This window comes from Erpetoichthys calabaricus, chromosome 4 (assembly GCF_900747795.2).
Source record: "Erpetoichthys calabaricus chromosome 4, fErpCal1.3, whole genome shotgun sequence".
Classification (NCBI taxonomy): domain Eukaryota; kingdom Metazoa; phylum Chordata; class Cladistia; order Polypteriformes; family Polypteridae; genus Erpetoichthys; species Erpetoichthys calabaricus.
Window position 1 is genome coordinate 244,762,015 of NC_041397.2, and position 18,822 is coordinate 244,780,836.

At 39.5% G+C, this 18,822-nt stretch overlaps 1 protein-coding gene across 1 annotated transcript in view; it reads left to right on the forward strand.

The window, feature by feature from the left end:
• pwp2h (PWP2 small subunit processome component) overlaps positions 1 to 18,822 on the forward strand; it is a 60,465-nt gene that overhangs the window by 1,332 nt on the left and 40,311 nt on the right. Inside the window, exons 2-4 of the mRNA XM_028800535.2 lie at positions 7,040 to 7,152; positions 11,240 to 11,334; positions 17,812 to 17,911. Coding sequence (XP_028656368.2) covers positions 7,040 to 7,152; positions 11,240 to 11,334; positions 17,812 to 17,911 — 308 coding nt within the window. The remainder of the gene's footprint in view (positions 1 to 7,039; positions 7,153 to 11,239; positions 11,335 to 17,811; positions 17,912 to 18,822) is intronic.

The window sequence follows — 18,822 nt, forward strand, 5'->3', positions numbered from 1 at the left end:
TATAATACCCAGCAGTTGGTTTGGGGATCACTTATAAATATGTCTTTTTATTTAACTTTACTTTGAAAGTGTTTCCCAATTAAAGGAAATAAGTCAGTCAGCTTGTGCTACTTGAACGTTTTCGAGTTTGTTAGATAAGTAAATGAAAATAAAAAAATGATGTATTTGGAAGAATTGTTTTTATATAAAATAAAAATGACCATTCTCTTATTTTAGCTATTAGCATGTAATAAATTTCACTGAGGTACCACAAACCAATAGACATAAGTGTAGATTTATGCTATGGTAGTGCAAATCGACAGAACATTGGCTGATTGAATACACATTTTTTGCTTCTCTTTTAAGGCCTCAGTTGTGCCCCACTTTCATATCAAAGCCTATTACACTGCATACTGAATATTACATACAATACTTAAGAAAAGTTAACACTTTTATGTGATGATTGTATAATTAAATACGGTACTGTTTGAATGTTTGTAGTGCTATTAACATAAAGGGCTGCTTATTTGTGTTTTCCTCACAATACACAACTTCCTTCTGATGGAGCTCCTTGGTGGCATAATGGTTAGTGCAGATACCCCAAACACGAATATCTGTCCTGGCATTGTTCTTGTATTTCAGGGATGTGGGGGTCATTTTAACTGACCAATCCCAAGTATGACTTTGTGAGTGTGAGAGGAACTACAGACATTTTCCAGGGCACAATTTTTACAGGGCTGGATTCAGTGGTGTCACTAGGGTGGAGTTTCCATGGCTTTAGATAGATAGAACTTTAAAATTTCCTTCTGGGAACAAATACTTTTTGCAGTAGCTCTTTAAATAAATAAACACATAAATAGATAAATATATACAGTACACACACTATAGTCTGAACACACACTAAAAAGAAAGAAAACTTCTGACTTGACAGTCACAATTGCAACCCTGATCTTTGAGAGCCTAATCCCACTTCATTCTTTTTTGCTTTCTGAAATGCATGGGCAACTGTGCAGAAACGTAATGGGGGAACCCGCTATTCCATCAGTCATAGTTGTTGGACTAGGGGTGTTATCAGAGGCAGAGGCTAAGCCCCTAACAAGAGCTAAAGCTAGTGACATCCCAGGTTGGATTTTGTTTTGCACCTTACATAGATGGTATGGATTTTGACTGCCCACAACCCAGGACTGGATAAAATAGGATTTACAATTAATTTATGGATAGATATTATGTCATAAACCATTACAGGCCACACTATGGTGTATTATAGTCATTTCACAACTCACATTAATTTAGTTCAAGTTTATTGTCCTGTACATACAACAGTTAAATTATGAATTACGTATCTTCCAAATAGTAACAGTAATAAAGTACTAACCAAAAGTCACAAACAAAAAATTATACACCCAAAGAAAGAAACATACTGTATGCAGTGTATACAGTATATGCAAGGATCAGTACAGTATTGTTGTTAAGATTATCTGTTTAATACCCTTGCATGCAATAACACATGCAGTGTTTGTCATGACTGGCTTTTCAGTAGCCTTACAACTTACTGATCAACACTGTCTGCGAGTCTACCAGTGCGGGACCTCCTCTGTGGAGGCAATTGTGACTATTTGGAATAACAACAGCATTTATTTATATAGCACATTTTCATACAAAAGATGAAAGGTTGAAGGAAGAGAGAGAAAAAAAGTTATTCAATACTAATTAACTATATTCTCCCTGTACTACTGCTTCTCTAGACCTTTCTGATATGTGGTTGCTGAAGTTCAGAAATATAAAGTGTCTATTGTTTTTAAGGAGATGTTTATTTCAATCAAATATAACTCAGTAGGTTAATATGTATTAATTATAGTATATAGTATAGTTTACTGTATAGTAAAAAGAGTCTGGGTTTAGTCACAAAAAGATTACATTTAGTCTGACCTATTAAGAGAAATACCACTAAAACCAAGTAAATTTAACAATATAGTTACCTTGAACAGTATGTAAAAATAAGGCAAAGCAGTGTTAAAGAGTTGGGCCACTGGATGGGGTTCCCCATATAATTTGTTGGCAAAATGCAAAGAAATAGCAATATCACGGTGGTGTAATGTCTTCTCAGATGCAAGTCCATAGACTGAAGAGAGGTGGTGGCTCTCTTTTTAAGGCTGTTCGGGAAGAAGGAGCCCTCCTCAAACCGCCACCTTATTGTGGTGAAGGGGTTTGCGTGTCCCAGTGATCCTAAGAGCTCTGTTGTCCGGGGCTTTATGCCCCTGGTAGGGTCACCCAAGTTAAACTGGTCTTAGGTGAGTGATGAGACAAAGAGCAGTTCAGTAAACCTCCTATGAAGAACAAAAAATTTGGACAGTGTTTCCCCTCGCCCCGACTTGGGTCACCGGGTCCACCCTCTGGAGCCTGACCTGGAGGTAGGGCTTGATGGCGAGTGCCTGGTGGCTGTGCCTGCACACATGAGGCTCGGCCGGGCACAGCCCGAAGAGGCAACGCGGGTCCCCCTTCCCATGGGCTCACCACCTGTAGGAGGGGCCAAGGAGGTTGGGTGCAGTGTGAGTTGGGTGGTGGCCGTAGGCAGGGACCTTGGCGGTCCGATCATCAGCTACAGAAGCTGGCTCTTGGGACGTGGAATGTTACCTCTCTGCAGGGGAAGGAGCCTGAGCTACTGCGTGAGGTCGAGAGGTTCCGGCTAGATATAGTCGGGCTCACCTCGACACACAGCTTGGACTCTGGAACCAATCTCCTTGAGAGGTGCTGGACTCTCTACCACTCTGGAGTTCCCCCCGGTGAGAGGCGCCGAGCGGGTTTTGGCATACTTATTGCCTCTCGACTTGGAGCCTGTTCGTTGGGGTTTACCCCGGTGGACAAGAGGGTAGTCTCCCTCCGCCTTCGGGTGGGGGGACGGGTCCTGACTGTTGTTTGTGCGTATGCGGATGGATAACGACTTTCGAATGGCTTTGAGGAGATTCTGGTCCACCATCTGGCGTCTCAGGATGGGGAAGCAGTGCAGTGTCAACACTGTATATGGTGGGAATGGTGCGCTGCTGACCTCAACTCGGGACGTTGTGGGTTAGTGGGAGGAGTACTTCGAAGACCTCCTCAATCCCACTAACATGCCTTCCAATGAGGAAGCAGAGCCTGGGGACTCGGAGGTGGGCTCCCCATCTCTGGGACTGAAGTCACCGAGGTGGTCAAAAAACTCCTTGGTGGCAGGGCCCTGGGGTTGGATGAGATACGCCGGAGTTCCTCAAGGCTCTGGATGTTTTAGGACTATCTTGGTTGACATGCCTCTGTAGCATCGCATAGACATCAGGGACAGTGCACCCTTGGCAGGGTCCTGGAGGGTGCATAGGAGTTTGCCCAACCAGTCTACAAGTGTTTTGTGGACTTGGAAAAGGCGTTCAACCGTGTCCCTCGGGGAATCCTGTGGGGGCTGCTCCGAGAGTATGGGGTACCGGACCCCCTGATAAGGGCTGTTTGGTCCCTGTACAACCAGTGTCAGAGCTTGGTCCACATTGCCGGCAGTAAGTCAAACCCATTTCCAGTGAGAGTTGGACTCTGCCAGGGCTGCCCTTTGTCATCGATTCTGTTCATAACTTTTATGGACAGAATTTCTAGGCGTAGCCAGGGCCTTGAGAGGGTCCGGTTTGGTGGGCTCAGGATTGGGTCACTGCTTTTTGGAGATGATGTTGTCCTGTTTGCTTCATCAGGCCGTGATCTTCAGCTCTCTCTGGATCGGTTCGCAGCCAAGTGTGAAGTGGCTGGGATGGGAATCAGCACCTCCAAATCCGAGACCATGGTCCTCGGCCGGAAAAGCGTGGAGTGCCCTCTCAGGTTTGGGAGCGAGATCCTGCCCCAAGTGGAGGAGTTCAAGTATCTCGGGGTCTTGTTCACGAGTGAGGGAAGAATGGAGCGGGAGATCAACAGGTGGAATCGGTGCGGCGTCCGCAATGATGCGGGCTGTGCATCGGTCTGTCGTGGTGAAAAAGGAGCTGAGCCATAAGACAAAGTTCTCAATTTACCAGTCGATCTACGCTCCTACCCTCACCTATGGTCATGAGCAATGGGTAGTGACCGAAAGAACGAGATCGTGAATACAAACGGCTGAAATGAGTATCCTGCGCAGGGTGTCTGGGCTTTCCCTTAAAGATAGGGTGAGAAGCTCAGTGATCCGGGAGGGGCTCGGAGTAGAATCACTGTTCCTCCGCATCGAGAGGAGTCAGATGAGGTGGCTCGGGCATCTGATCAGGATGCCTCCCTGGTGAGGTGTTCCAGGCACATCTAACCGGGAGGAGGCCCCGGGAAAGACCCAGGACACGCTGGAGGGACTATGTCTCTTGGCTGGCCTGGGAATGCCTCGGGATTTCCCCGGAAGAGCTAGAAGAAGTGGCTGGGGAGAGGGAAGTCTGGGCATCTCTGCTCAAGCTGCTGCCACCGCAACCCGATCTCAGATAAGCGGAAGAGAATGGATGGATGGGAAGGAGCATTCCGGAGTCAGGAGTAATGTTAGAGTTCCTTAAGCTGTTGATATTTGGGTCTGAAGGCAAAAGAGACATTAAGCAACAGTGCCAACCCTTGATTGTAATTGCCAACAGAGGAGTCCTGAGGTTGTCTCCAAATTGTGCAAGTATGAATACACTAATACATTTATTTCAATGTTCATTAATGTTTTTTTATCATTCAAATAAAGTATTTTTCCTTGCATGTTCAACCAATGTAGTTGACTTGAAGTCTTAATCATTGACATGCTACATCCGATGGGAGTTAGCTTTTTGGGTATTGAACAGGATTAGGTCTGAGTAATAACAGCATCTCTTTGAATACACAGTTTTGCAGAGGAGCCTTTGCAGCACATGCAGTTGAAAAGGAGATATTGTTTTGAAGCATCAGGGAAATGGTCAACTGTTGTTGCTACTAATCCCTGATTGACTGGTGGAAATGCAAAAGCAAATCACTATAATGTTGATTTTGAGCATGTGATTAATTGATATGTACCACACCCACCACATCATATAAAATTGTGCACAGTATCTTGCTGACATGAGCTTCAACCTTGAATTCTTTGGTGATTGAAAATTACCATGCTTCCAATGTTTTAGTTGTTGCTTGGACTCTGTGTTATAGAGATGTATCCAAAAAACGCTCCTTAAATTCTCTCAGTCTAAATCTATTAGCTCAAGATTCTACATCTAACATCAGATACAGTGTAGGTGTTTGGGTATCTAGCATGCACATGCTTTATGTATCAGCTAACACGTAAATACATTCTTCCTGATGTTTTGCTACACGATGGGCACATTTTATTCTTTTAACGATTCTGAAGGCTTGCCAGAGCTTAGGTCATCCTCAAGAGAAATGCTGTTACTAGGGAATCCATTCAGGAGCCCGGGATTCCCGGACACTTTTCATTCCTGCATTCCCAGGAATTAAACTGTTGTAATTCCCGGGAAAACGGGAATGGCCAAGCTGGCATATATAGTGTGTAAAAGTGTAAAAATCGATCAAGACATAACAGACTTATAGTTGAAAATAATTAAGGTGGCGCCATTGCTGCAGCTTGCACTTCATCAGACAACAGCTTTGAACAGTAACTTGAAATTGCAACGCGTCAGTCTGTTGCATCCGCATTATCTGTGCCAAGAAACTTGCCATCACAGAATGATGACAAGAAACTGGATTTCGGTAAAAGCTGAAATGGCGGTGTTTCAGAGCAACGGCAAGCGCAGGCGTTGTTTAGAACAAGTGTATCAGTATCTGATGATTGTGCCGCCTACTTCAGTGGAGGCAGAGCGTGCTTTCTCAGCGGCTGGCGTACTTCTGCACGAAGGTGCGCTGTTGCCTGGATGACCGCACACTGGACACGTTAATAATAATAATAATTCATTACATTTATATAGCGCTTTTCTCAGTACTCAAAGCGCTATCCACACAGGGAGGAGCCGGGAAGCGAACCCACAATCTTCCACAGTCTCCTTACTGCAAAGTGGCAGCACTATCACTGCGCCACCTGTGAGGACATTGTGCTTTCTACGCTCTTATTACCGCAACTAAAGATACATGTACTTGTATGACAGCATGAACTGCTTGTAGATAAGGTTAATGTTTTATTTGTGTCAACATATTGCAGTAGTTTTATTAAAAATAAGTGTTCTAAAAGCATTCACATGTGAGATGCCCATGCACTGTGTCATCCCCGGGTGCCCGGGATTACCGGGAATGAAATGCGGGATTCTCGAATTCCCGGGAATGGATAAACCCGTCCGGAAATGGATTCCCTAGCTGTTACATCTGTTGACTGTGACATATGAGGAAGGATGGGACTGGTCCTAGTACGCATGTTGGCTAGGTGAGAATGCATCTCCAAAGATGTTCTCTTGTGTTGGAAATTCATTGACGGCATGATATTTGATTTTTTTGCAGTCTTTGGCATCCATGTTGAAAAGATTCAGAAAGAAGAACAATTCTCTATACACTACAACTTTTAAGTGTATGCATTACCACATGCTGTTTTAAGTACTTTTAGAATGATCTGTTTTAGTGGCATCAATATAGCTATGGGTCTTGCATACCTATAGCACTGTGCAGCAGTTCACATTAATACCTTGCAGATATACCAGAGTTCTTAATTAATGCAGTCATTCACTTTTTTAATCCACTTTTTTCAGTTCAGATTTGTGAAAAGGCACAGTCTGTTCTGGCAAGACTGAAAAGTGAGAAACAATCCTGGATTGGGTAATGATCCATATTTGGGCAGACACCCACACTTGCGAACATGTGGTCAATTCACCTAACATGAACTTCTCTTGAATGGTTCGAGCTGATAGACCATACATTAACCTTTAATGTAAACTAAGTCCAGGCGTATATAATACTTCAGAAAAGGAATGCTTCATTCATGTTCTTCTCACAAAATACACATTTGTACATATTTCTGAATATTTAAGTTCAGAAATTTAAGATCAATAATTGGTCCTATGGTATGACTGTTGTGATCATGAAGTCTACCTGTTTTTTTTAGACAAAGGTATAAAATTAACTGAAATTCTTTCTTTTTTATTTCCAGTTTTCAAACTTGCTTGGTACAGTATATCGACGTGGCAATCTCAATTTTTCATTTGATGGAAATTCTCTGATCAGTCCTGTTGGGAACCGAATTTCTATTTTTGACCTAAAAAAGTAAGTGATACTAAACATTTTTAACATGTAATCAGTTTGAAGATGAAAACCGATCAAAGTCCTCTGTAGAACATGTAACATTTTAGCGGTTTCTTAAAAAAATAAAATAAATAAATAAATAAATTTTTATGCTGTAATTTCTGCAGATTGAATGTTAGAGACTCAAAATACAATGGACCCTTAACTTACAAACTCAATTCGTTCACGAAGGCTGGTTGTAACTCAAGTTGGTTGTAAGTCAAGACTATTTTTCCCATAAGAAACAATGGAAAAACGCATAATGCGTTCCAAACCTCCCACAGGAACACTTACTTAACCTTTTCATAATAAAAAAGGGTTGTGTAATGTGCATAATTTACCAAAACACCAAAATTTTTCTAATGTACTAACCAAAAAGTTATAAAAAGTGCCTAGACTACCAGAAATAACAATTTCATACTGTACTCACCATTTAATTTGACATCTTTGGGCTGCAGGAAGGGAGGAGGAGGAGAATGAAATAGAAGGTGGTTATTGTTTGGAAGGAGCCTCCTTATACAAATCTTTTCTTTGTAAAATTGTCGAGATGGTGGATTTCGACATGGTGTACATATTAGCGAGATCGGTCACACGAACACCACTCTCATATTTCCGCACAATTTCCTTCTTCGTTTCGATTGTGATCGCTTTCTTTACCTTCGTTATCTTCTCTTCCTTCCTTAGCAATTATCGAAATAAATTATATAAATCACTTCACTGGCCGAAATTGCGTCCACAAACATATGTATCTGGGCTCTAACTGACGCTTACGAACGCTCTCGGGTGTTTGTTTACAATCGCGCAAGCGGATACATGTGACCGCATTCAGGTCGTAACGCAAGATGTTGGTCGTAAATCAAAACAAAAATTTTGGTCGTAAATCAAGTTATTCGCATGTCAGGCCGGTTGTATATCAAGGGTTGACTGTAAATGGTAGAGAGTGAGAGATTAACTACATAAAACTAATCAAAGCATCTACTGCCCCAAATTTGCCAGCCCTTTTGTTAGTAGGGTAAATGCAGACTTTTTTAAGATTTAAGATTTATTAGAAAATTTGATTGACATTAACTTTAATTGTTGGATTATTTTTTTAGTAGTAAGGTATGGTGAGTGTCATGATTGGGTTTTTTTTTTTTCTGTCATCATGGCCATTTGACCTTATCATTGGCCTCATCTTTTGAGACTTAAAAAGCAGTTTTATTAATAAGGACTTTACTACTCTATTAATTATATATCTTATTTAAGTGTGTAACTTCTTATGTTATTTATGCATTAATATTATTATCTAAATTGAATTAGCTTTTCTTTGTTTTGTGTTTCTTTGAAATTGTGTAAAAGCATTTTGAACTGCATCCTGTGTATGAAAATATGCTGTAGGAATATATGTTGTTACAGTTGTTTTATGTGGTTGTTTCAGCATGAGGTCTTGAAATTTTCTTTTCTTTATACATTATTGGGATTGTTAAAGTTAATTATGAAGGTGGTTTATTTTAATATGGCAGTTTGGTAATGTTTAATATTTATGTGCGTTTTGTCACTATTTTATGCAGTTTTGTTTGACAGTTGCCATTCAGTTGCTAGTGCCATTATCAGAGGTCATAAATTGAGTGACATCAGGGGTCAGGTCAAGTCAAGTTGGGGAGCATGCACTGGTACAGTGCGTTGCTGCATCCACTACACGTCGAAACAGCTCGGGATCCTGGTTGGCAACCCCCCAGGCAGACACACGGTCCAGTCATACCCTCCGGAAATGACCCTCTATCTGCCATAGCCAGGTGTTATGTGGGCGACCCCTTGGCCTGGTCCAGCCACTTGGGTCCCCAACAATGAGGATCTTATGAGCCGGATCACCCTCGGGGAAACGCACCACATGGCCGTCGTGCTGTAACTGACGCTCCCTCACAATGCATGTAATGTGCCTCATTCGGAACTCCATGAGCAACCGCTCATTCAACACAAAGTCAAACCAACAGTACCCAAGGATTTTCCGGAGAGACACAGTACCAAACGAGTCCAGTCTTTGTCTCAGGTCACTGGATAGCGTCCATATCTCACAACCATATAGTAAGACAGGAAGCAACAGGACTCTAAAGACTTGGACCTTTGTCGTTTTGCATAGCTATCGGGAGCGTCACACACCCCTTTCCAGCGACCTCATGACCCCCCATGCTCTCCCAATCCGTCTACTGATTTCACAAGAAGAGTCACCAGAGACATGAATGTCACTGCCAAGGTAAGTAAACATCTGAACAAGGTCAACACTCTCTCCGCAAACAGACACACTGCTGATGGCTGTGCCCAAGAGGTCATTAAAGGCCTGGATCTTGGTTTATATCCAGGACACTCGCAAGCCCAGACACTCAGACTCCTCGCATCAGGGGTCATGGGGTATAAAGTTTGGCCATTGTTGTCACTTCCTTATCTGAGTTTGTAGATTCATCAAAGAATTCTAAAAGTGCATTCATGTTCAAAATGTTTTTCAAACTTTTTTTCCATATGGCTTTTTCACTTCTAATTAGGTTTTGTTTATATATACAATCATGGCAGAAATTATCGGCACCATGTTCATGTTCCTTTGTCCACTATGCGCAGCATAATCAAGAAGTTCACAACACATGGCACTGTAGCTAATCTCCCTGGACGTGGACGGAAGAGAAAAATTGATAAAAGACTGCAACAAAGGATAGTCCGAATGGTGGATAAACAACCCCAGTAAACTTCAAAACATATTCAAACTGTTCTGCAGACTCCGGGTGCAACAGTGTCAGCTCGAACTATCCATCGACATCTGAACGAAATGAAACGCTATGGCAGGAAAGCCAGGAGGACCCCACTGCTGACACAGAAACATAAAAAAGCCAGACTGGAGTTTGCCAAAATGTACTTGAGGAAGCCAAAATCCTTCTGGGTGAACGTCTTGTGGACAGATAAGACCAAGGTAGAGCTTTTTGGTAAAGCTCATCATTCTACTGTTTACAGAAAACAGAATGAGGCCTATGAAGAAAAGAACACAGTAACTACAGTCAAACATGGTGGAGGTTTTAAGATGTTTTGGGGATGTTTTGCTGCCTCTGGCACTGGATGCCTTGACTGTGTGCAAGTCATCATGAAATCTGAAGACTACCAAAGGATATTGGGGCGCAATGTAGGGCCCAGTGTCAGAAAGCTTGATCTGCGTCAGAGGTCATGGGTGTTCCAGCTGGACAATGACCCCAAACATGCCTCTAAAAGCACCCAGAAATGGTTGAAGACAAAGCGCTGGAGAGTTCTGAAGTGGCCAGCAATGAGTCCGGATCTAAATCCGATTGAACACTTATGAAGAGATCTCAAAATTGCTGTTGGGAGAAGGCGCCCTTCAAATCTGAGAGACCTTGAGCAGTTGGCAAAAGAAGAGTGGTTGGAAATTTCAGTTGAGAGGTGTAACAAGCTTGTTGATGGTTATAGGAAGTGCTTGATTTCAGTTATTTTTTCCAAAGGGCGTGCAACCAAATATTAAGTTGAGGGTGCCAATAATTTTGTCCAGCCCGGTTTTTGAGTTTTGTGTGAAATTATGTCAGATTTGGCTTTTTTCTGTGTTTTTTTGTGTTGTTCCAATGCACATAAAGGAAATAAACGTGTGTACCAAAACATTTGTAATTGCAACAATTTTCTGGGAGAAATGGTGCATTTTCTGGGAAAATTCCAGGGGTGCCAATAATTTCGGCCATGACTGTATATATAATGTTTTTTTTTTTTTTTTTTTTTCTGGTTTCGACATTTGCATTTGTTATGACCCCTGTTTATCTCATTTATCTCCTGGTTCTCCTCTTGGTTGCATGGCTTTTCGTGGCTGTGATGTTCACTTTTTTATTGTTCTTGGTATTGATGGTTACAATTTTAAAAAAAAAGTGACTGATGAGTGTCATGCAACTGTATACGTTTTATTTAATGTTTACTTATCACTGAAACTTGGGCATTTTTTTTATAAATCTAACAAGTGTTTTATATAGGGTCAGAAGTTCAAATTCCTTATGAATTAATTCAGCAAATTTGGATTTGTAAATATGCTTTCCCTTTTTTTAACCCATAGCAACAAATCTGAAACATTTCCAGTATCCGCAAAGAAGAATATTACTTGTGTAGCACTATCTCCCAATGGAACTCTTGCAGTTCTGGTTGATGAAGGTATGTATTAGACAATGCTAAAAAGCATACAAAGTTTTTACAGTGACAGGCTACAGCTTGTTATTTGTGAGAGAGGCTCATAATTAAATGTGTGAAATAGCAAGGGAAGTCTCTAATTTCAGTGTTACTTTGAAACTTATATGGGATTTATTTTATTAGCAATACTATGCATTTGCCTTTTTCAATTAATAATTACTAATAAGCAAACTTTATCTCTCTTTCTAGAACATTGATTTATTTTTTTGCATTTTGCAAAAGTCTCAAAAGATGTGTTGTCTGTTGTGAACACAATGTTGCAGGCTGTTGCTGTCTATTCACTATATGCTGAAAATCCAATCTTAAAATTACTTCTACCTCTAAATATCTTCCTGGGACTATATAGTCTCGCTGAAGCCAGATGTATAATATATATATATATGTCTATAGTCAAACATGAGTGAATTTTAGTTAAACTTGGGAGAGATCAATTAGATGGCTTACTGAGTGTTACATTTCTAAACTAATCTAATACTTCATGGAGGTGGCACTCAAAGTAGGGACAGTGATTTTGAACTGCAGGTGCTCTGTTGTTCAGTGTTATGACAATAGTGCAGGAGTCTATGTAAGTAAATTGTGTGTCACACGCCGTCAAAAAGACTGCTGTTAAGAGAGCTGATAATGAAGATGTGGCATGCAGATATCGGTACTCAAAACACCCAGAATAACAAATCTGCCAAACACCAATAGACGCATAGGTGAGGCTTCACAACATCCACCTTCTGACTTCATGTCTAAACACATAATTAAGGACGTTACTGTATAATTAGAAACGCAAAATGCCATGAACAATGAGGTGCAGTGTTTTACCACGTTGTATCCATAGACCACAATGCTTATCTTAGCTCTATTTGCTGATGCTATGTCATGTACTGATGCAGTGGTTAAAATGACAGAAAGATACTGTAGCAGACAGAGGCACTTATCAAACGTGTGGAGTGCAATAGCTGCGAAAATCTATGTGTGAGCATGTGTGACTCTCTCCACTGTCGCAGTGCTCATTACAATGAACAAATTAATTATTAATAATCAGTTACCTTGTGATACTGAGCTCCTGAATGGATAACAACAAATTTAGCTTTTTGTTTTCTCTCAGTGTCAAGTCTTTTGTTCAATATCTTTTGCTCTATCCCTAGCAGCAGTTTAAAACACACATGCAGGTGTTTTAGGAAGAAGCCCTATGGATGTAGCCTTTGCAGCGCAGCATTTCACTGCTATTCACGACACCCCTTTTAACAGGTTGTTCTCCAGATGTTTATTCTCATTTGAGAATCATTTCTCACCCCGCAACACTAGGGATTGTAATACATTTTTGCTCAGGTTGCACACCTTAATAAACTAGTATACTGTATTTTGTAGCAAGGTTTTTCTCACTGCATTATGCTCATGAAAAACATTTTTATATTTTTCCTATGTTAGGTAGAGCTCAGCTATACCATACAGCTGAGAATGTTTCAACTACTATTAGCATAGTTATATGCCGCATGTACACTTCATTTGGGGATGAGTTGTGTGAAATTTAAAAGGGTGGCAGAATTGAGTCATGGCTTTTTCTTTGTTTGGATTCTAATCTTACCTGACTACATCGGTGTAATCACCGCTTTTGGCTTGCTTACAACAGGGCTCACTAGATATAAATTGTGCTGCTAGGGTACCATGGCTCCTTTTGGGTCTAACCGCACCAAGAATGCACTGGAGAAACGGTTTGACTGCTATGGGCCGCATGTAGTGCTCAGTAGTAGAAATAATTTGTTTTTGAATTTATTTATATTATTGTTCTCAAATTTCTCATTCTCATTCATTCTCATTCTTTTTGTCTTGTTCTGTAAGATATGATGTTTGAGATAGTGTTTAAAAGTTTTATTTTACCACATGTACTATACATAAGCTTTAATTTTATTGTTCATTTCTAGAATTGTTTTTTATTATGGAATTTTGAAAATATTTTTATTACAATATTTTTTTTTTAATTTTATTGATTTTATTGTAATCATTCCATACAAATAGATCAATTTTTACAAAAAATAGAATTGAAAACAAATCAACCTCCACCCCTGAGAAAGAGAGCATGGCCAACGGAGTAAAACTTAAAGCTAGTAAAAATAAATAAACTGATGAGTTTAATAGGCAGATAAAAATAAATGGAGAAGAAAAAGAAATGGGAAGAAAATCTGCTTCCTCAGTGCTTTAAGAGCTTATTCTAAAATATTATTGATTAGATCCTGCCAGGTTTTGAAAAAGTTCTGCATGGATCCTCTAAGTGAGAATTTGATTTTTTCTAATTTCAAATAATATAAAACATCAGTTACCCACTGACTTAAAAGAGGAGAGTTAGGATTCTTCCAGTTTAGCAAAATAAGTCTGCGTGCCAATAGTGTAGTAAAGGCAATCACAATTTGTCCTTCTCCACTTTAAGCCCATCTGGAAGAACACCAAACACAGCTGTTAATGGGTTAGAAGGGATTGTGACAACAAGGCTGTCTGAAAGGCACTTAAAAAGTTTTGTCCAAAATGATGTTAATTTGCTGCAGGCCCAAAACATGTGACCCAGTGAGGCTGGATCTTGATTGCCGCATTCGCAGGTTGGATCTTGCCCTGGAAACATTTGTACAGTTTTAAATGAGACAGATGTGCTTGATATAGAATTTTGAGTTGAATAATTGTATGCTTTGCGCATATGGAGCTCGAGTGAATTCTCTGCATTGCTACCTTCCACTCCTTTTCTGATATGTTGAGTGAGAGATCCTTTTCCCATTGTCCTCTTGGATCTTTGAAAGTGCTTCAGTCATTCCAGCCACTTTTTTAATTAGTTACTCATTACTGCTATTAATGGAACATAATGCTTTTGATTTAATTTTAAGTGTCTTCCTTTTTATTTAAATCCTCAATTGTTTCTTTTTTTCTTGATCAGACAGACGGTGATGTGGTGCAAAGCAAGGCAACAGATGACCAGCTAACTTGATTTTCTTTTGACCTAGTCCATAAAATATTTGAATGGTGCTGTAAGACAAAGGAAAACGGACAATTATGAAATGTTTAGTGTGGCAGGATAAGAGTATTACAAAGCTATGAGATTAAACAAGATGATTGCTTGAGAGCAAGTATTACCTTCTAATTAAGAAATTAACTTTAGTCAAAAGTCCATGAACAGAAGTTTGAAACCCATGAGTTAAATGCTCATCTGTTGACTTGTTTTGCATCTTTAAAATGTTTAGCCGCTGGTTAAGGAATGTGAAAATAACTAAGGATTTTAAATATTAAAAAATAAGTTCATTAAAATTAAAGCAAAAAGGTATGTTTCATTAGTACATGTTATTGTTTATAATTAACTCTTTGAGGGCTGAATATTTTTTCCAAAAAACTAAGTTTACCGAAAAGCACACAAAGCAATGGTTTCAAACATAAATCAACATAAAACATCTGTTGCCATGTGCCTTGGCAGCTGTCGGTGCTTGTTCGCCGTTTCTGGCAGCTGTGTGGTATGGCTCGATGGCCAGCAATAATGCACGGATGGCTGGTGGGCAGTCACAGTGTGATGCAATCTGGTTTGTACCTCTTGTTATTGTAAGTGTTGGTCCTCCCAGGCAAACGTTGCTGTAGGCTCATCAGCTACATGAACATGTTCAGCACCATGGCCAGCTGGAGACCGATCAGCTGATGCTGGTACCTCACTTTCACTTTAGATCTCCATCTACAGATCACTTGCATCAAAATCAGAGTCCAATAAGTCAGAGTCCAATTTAGCAAAATGTCGTCTGCGTAGTATTTTGCTTTGCACATTTGCTTTGGTCTCTCGCCAGATGTCATTTACATTTTAGAGGTTATTTGCTCTTCGCAAGTCATGCATGCACAGGAAATCAAGGTCAAAATAAATTAAGCTTTCTTTCTAGCAGAAAGAGTCAAACTAAAATGTAATGGTGAATTTTGTTGACATTTACAGGTGATTATATGTCTACCCCTGAATTTCGACAAAAATCGAGATCCGCCCTGAGTTAAGAAAGTAGTATGACACATTATGCATATTTAGTACCAATAACAGGCATGGTGGTTGCAGTGGTAGTGCTTCTGCTTTGCAGTAAGGAGACCTGGGGTTGCTGTGTGCAAGAGTTTCGTCCAGGTGTTCCGATTTCCTTCCACAGTCTAAAGACATACAGGTTTGGTGGATTGGTGATGCTAAATTAGGTAGGGATGGAGTTTTGCCCTGTCCAGGGATTAATCCTGCCTTGTGCCTGATGCTTGCTGGGATATGCTACAGCATTCCCTCAACCATTCTCTGGATAAGTGGATTTGGATGATGGCTGGAGTACCAATAATGTTCAGCTTACTAAAAGAATTATAGTAAAGTACAATGGTGCTGAGAATGAGCGTGGATTCCTCTATATAAAAGCAGTAAAGGAGGCATGATTACTGTTGTTCATTAATTAAGAAAGTTGTCACTTATTCTTCTTCATTAACCTTGCTGGGCTCATTGTTGTGTGCAAACATGTTGAAAAAATTTAACAAAGTTAATGAAAAGCTGCAGTTACCAACCAATGTTCCCTCTAAGCTGAGCGCGTGAGCAATCGCTCACACGAATTCAGAGCGTCGCTCATACTTCCCGCACGATCGCTCATTCCGACGGCGTCGCTCGTACTTATTGCACGATCGCTCACTCCGACCGTCAGAGTTGGTGCTAATAAATTTTTGGCTTAAACAAAATGTCGCTCATAAACAATGTTTTTTGCTCACTATATGCAACTCCTTAGAGGGAACATTGTTACCAACTACAAGAAAGACAGGTTTATAGTGGTAGTGTTCACTGTGATCATTTAGTAGCACAGATGTCAGCCAGCAGCCTGATTATTATAAATACATAGATAAATACAAATAAAATTGACTGATTTATATGAGTTAATACTCACTTTTGCTCTGATACGATAACTGTCATGCTGTGATCTACTTGACTAATGTTTGTTGACCACACGTGAACAACAGAGCGTACTTTCACAAAACACTGATAAGTTTCTAACCTGGTTTGATAAAGCAACTTTTAGCCAACATTAGCCAGCCTGTTACTTCCCTAGTTTAACCCATTCATAATCCAGAGAGTAATCATCACTATATATACAAGTCATGCTTTTTCGAATGGTGCAACATCTGAAAGCACATTTTTTCAAGTTTACTTTGCCCTTTACAAAATCACCAGAAGCACTGGTTAAACTGTGATAGAAAACACAACAAGGCTTTCAATGCATTTGGGGAATTTTATCGGCGTGCTCTTCTGTGTTGAGCCAGTGTACTTTTCTTTTTTCTGCAGTTAAGAGGACTGATCCATTTAATATGTAGTTTTGGGCTGTTGTTTTGCTGGTGGTATATTTTCCTTTGTATTTGCAGCAGGTTTTGCAGTAGCTGATCGTACAATGGCGACAGTGAATGAGAGTGAGATTCAGCAGGAGAAAGTGTGGGATAGAGAACAGATGTAAAAAGCAGAACATTAGATGAAACTGGAGTGACAAGACACAATTTAAGAAGATGGTGACAATCTTACCTAGTAGTGTAATAGATGATTGGCATCTGTACATTTATTTTGCACGAGACAGTATGCCTTGTGAAAGACTAAGAACCCATTTAGGGTTGTTTCCTTGTTTTTTAACCAATACGTTTGGGATAATCTTTAGTCCCATGAAACCCTGTTTTTGTTTTAAAATAAGCAGGTGCAGAAAATACTGCATATTACTGAAAAACGTTTCATGAGAGACCAGGTTACATTTTAGATTAATTCAGAAGAGTATGTTGAAGAACAAACAGCCATAGGAACAAGATGCAAACAAAGCAGGTAAATGGAAGGAAGGAAGGAATGGAATTAAAATGAAAGATAAGAGCAAGTTGGTCAATTGATACTAAATTTTGTGCTGTTAGTCATGAACCTTAGCACTGTACTATTATTGAATTTAACTAATTCCCTAGCGGTGTAATTAACAATGAATTTTTAAATTTATAATTTATGGTATGACCAAAATTATATTAAAAAAGAATGTTTGAATAATAATATGATCTATGAACATCATTGATGACAATGGGTCAGGAAAATTAAATGGTATGCTTGTTTTTCTCCTCCTCTCACTTGACTATAACTTTTCTGTTTCAGTCTACTGTTTAAAACTATCAAATAAAAGTCTTTTGTGCACTCCTGACTGTATCTGTTGTACTATCAACCGGTGTAGTTGGAGTTGTTTTTCACAAATCCCTTTTATGGTAATTCCACAACCAGGATATTTGACAATCTCTGCACACACCACACTAATAAATTTACTTAAAGTCTTATGGTGATATAACTAAAATATATACAGTTATGGGATGGCCAAGAAATACTTTATTGTGAATTGGACCAGAAACAAAACTTTATTTCTTGGATAAAATATTTGCATTATCTTTATTTCTTTTACATTTTTTATCTTGAAGATGGAGAGGCTTTGCTTGTTAGTCTCACCACGAGAGCAGTGCTGAACCACTTCAATTTCCACAAGCCTGTGCACTGCATTTCCTTTTCTCCTGATGGCAGGTGACGTACATCTTTTACTTTGTGTTTTTTGTTAATCCTTTATGTATGAGCCAAGTTCTGTTTTAACATTTTTATATTTAGTTAATTTGAGAATATGTTAAATTTATTTTTGTAGTTCAAGATTAGTTTATACTTAAAGAATAGGACTAGATAATTATTCAGTTTTAATGGGGTATTGTTATTTTAAGAAGGGGTTCTGGGTAGCGGGAGTTATGGGAACTAGGAAGTTATTGTAAGTTTGTCCGTGGATTAATAGGTCTTTTGAAACACACGGTTTTCTTACCGTGTCTATCTTCAGTTTCATTTTGACTGTGGAAATATATAACATGGAAAATAAACGTTGTTTGTTTTTATAAAACAACAGAGTGGATTAATGTGAAACGCCAAGGACTGAACATGCACAAGTTCCTGCTGTAGCCACACATTGTTTTTCACCTTCACTTTAACACTAGAAGTGCCACAATTGATGCCAATTGACATTGTGTTTTTTAATCTTTAATTATTTCATCAGTGTGGATGTCACACTTCTGTCCTTTCTTGACTTTTCCTCAATTGATGTATTTCAAATGCCCATGTTATTGCAACTTTGAAACTTATTCCGAAAATGTGATCGATGATATTTTTATTTTCTTTTTTACACAAAATACCCCCTATTCCACCACCAGCAATGCCATTGAATGTTGATACCCAGGTGTTGTGGAAGTGTTGGATAATTAATTCCAAACTCGTGACCTCACTCAAACATTAGCTGCAGTTCTTTAATGAATCTACAGTCGCCACAGGTTGTCCAACAAGAACAGTTCAGAAAGTGAAGATGTCCATCATTTATTTTATTGAAAATACAATTCCAAGCCACTCATAAATCCAGAAACTATTATTAGTTTGCAAGTTAACATATTTGCTTTGCGATT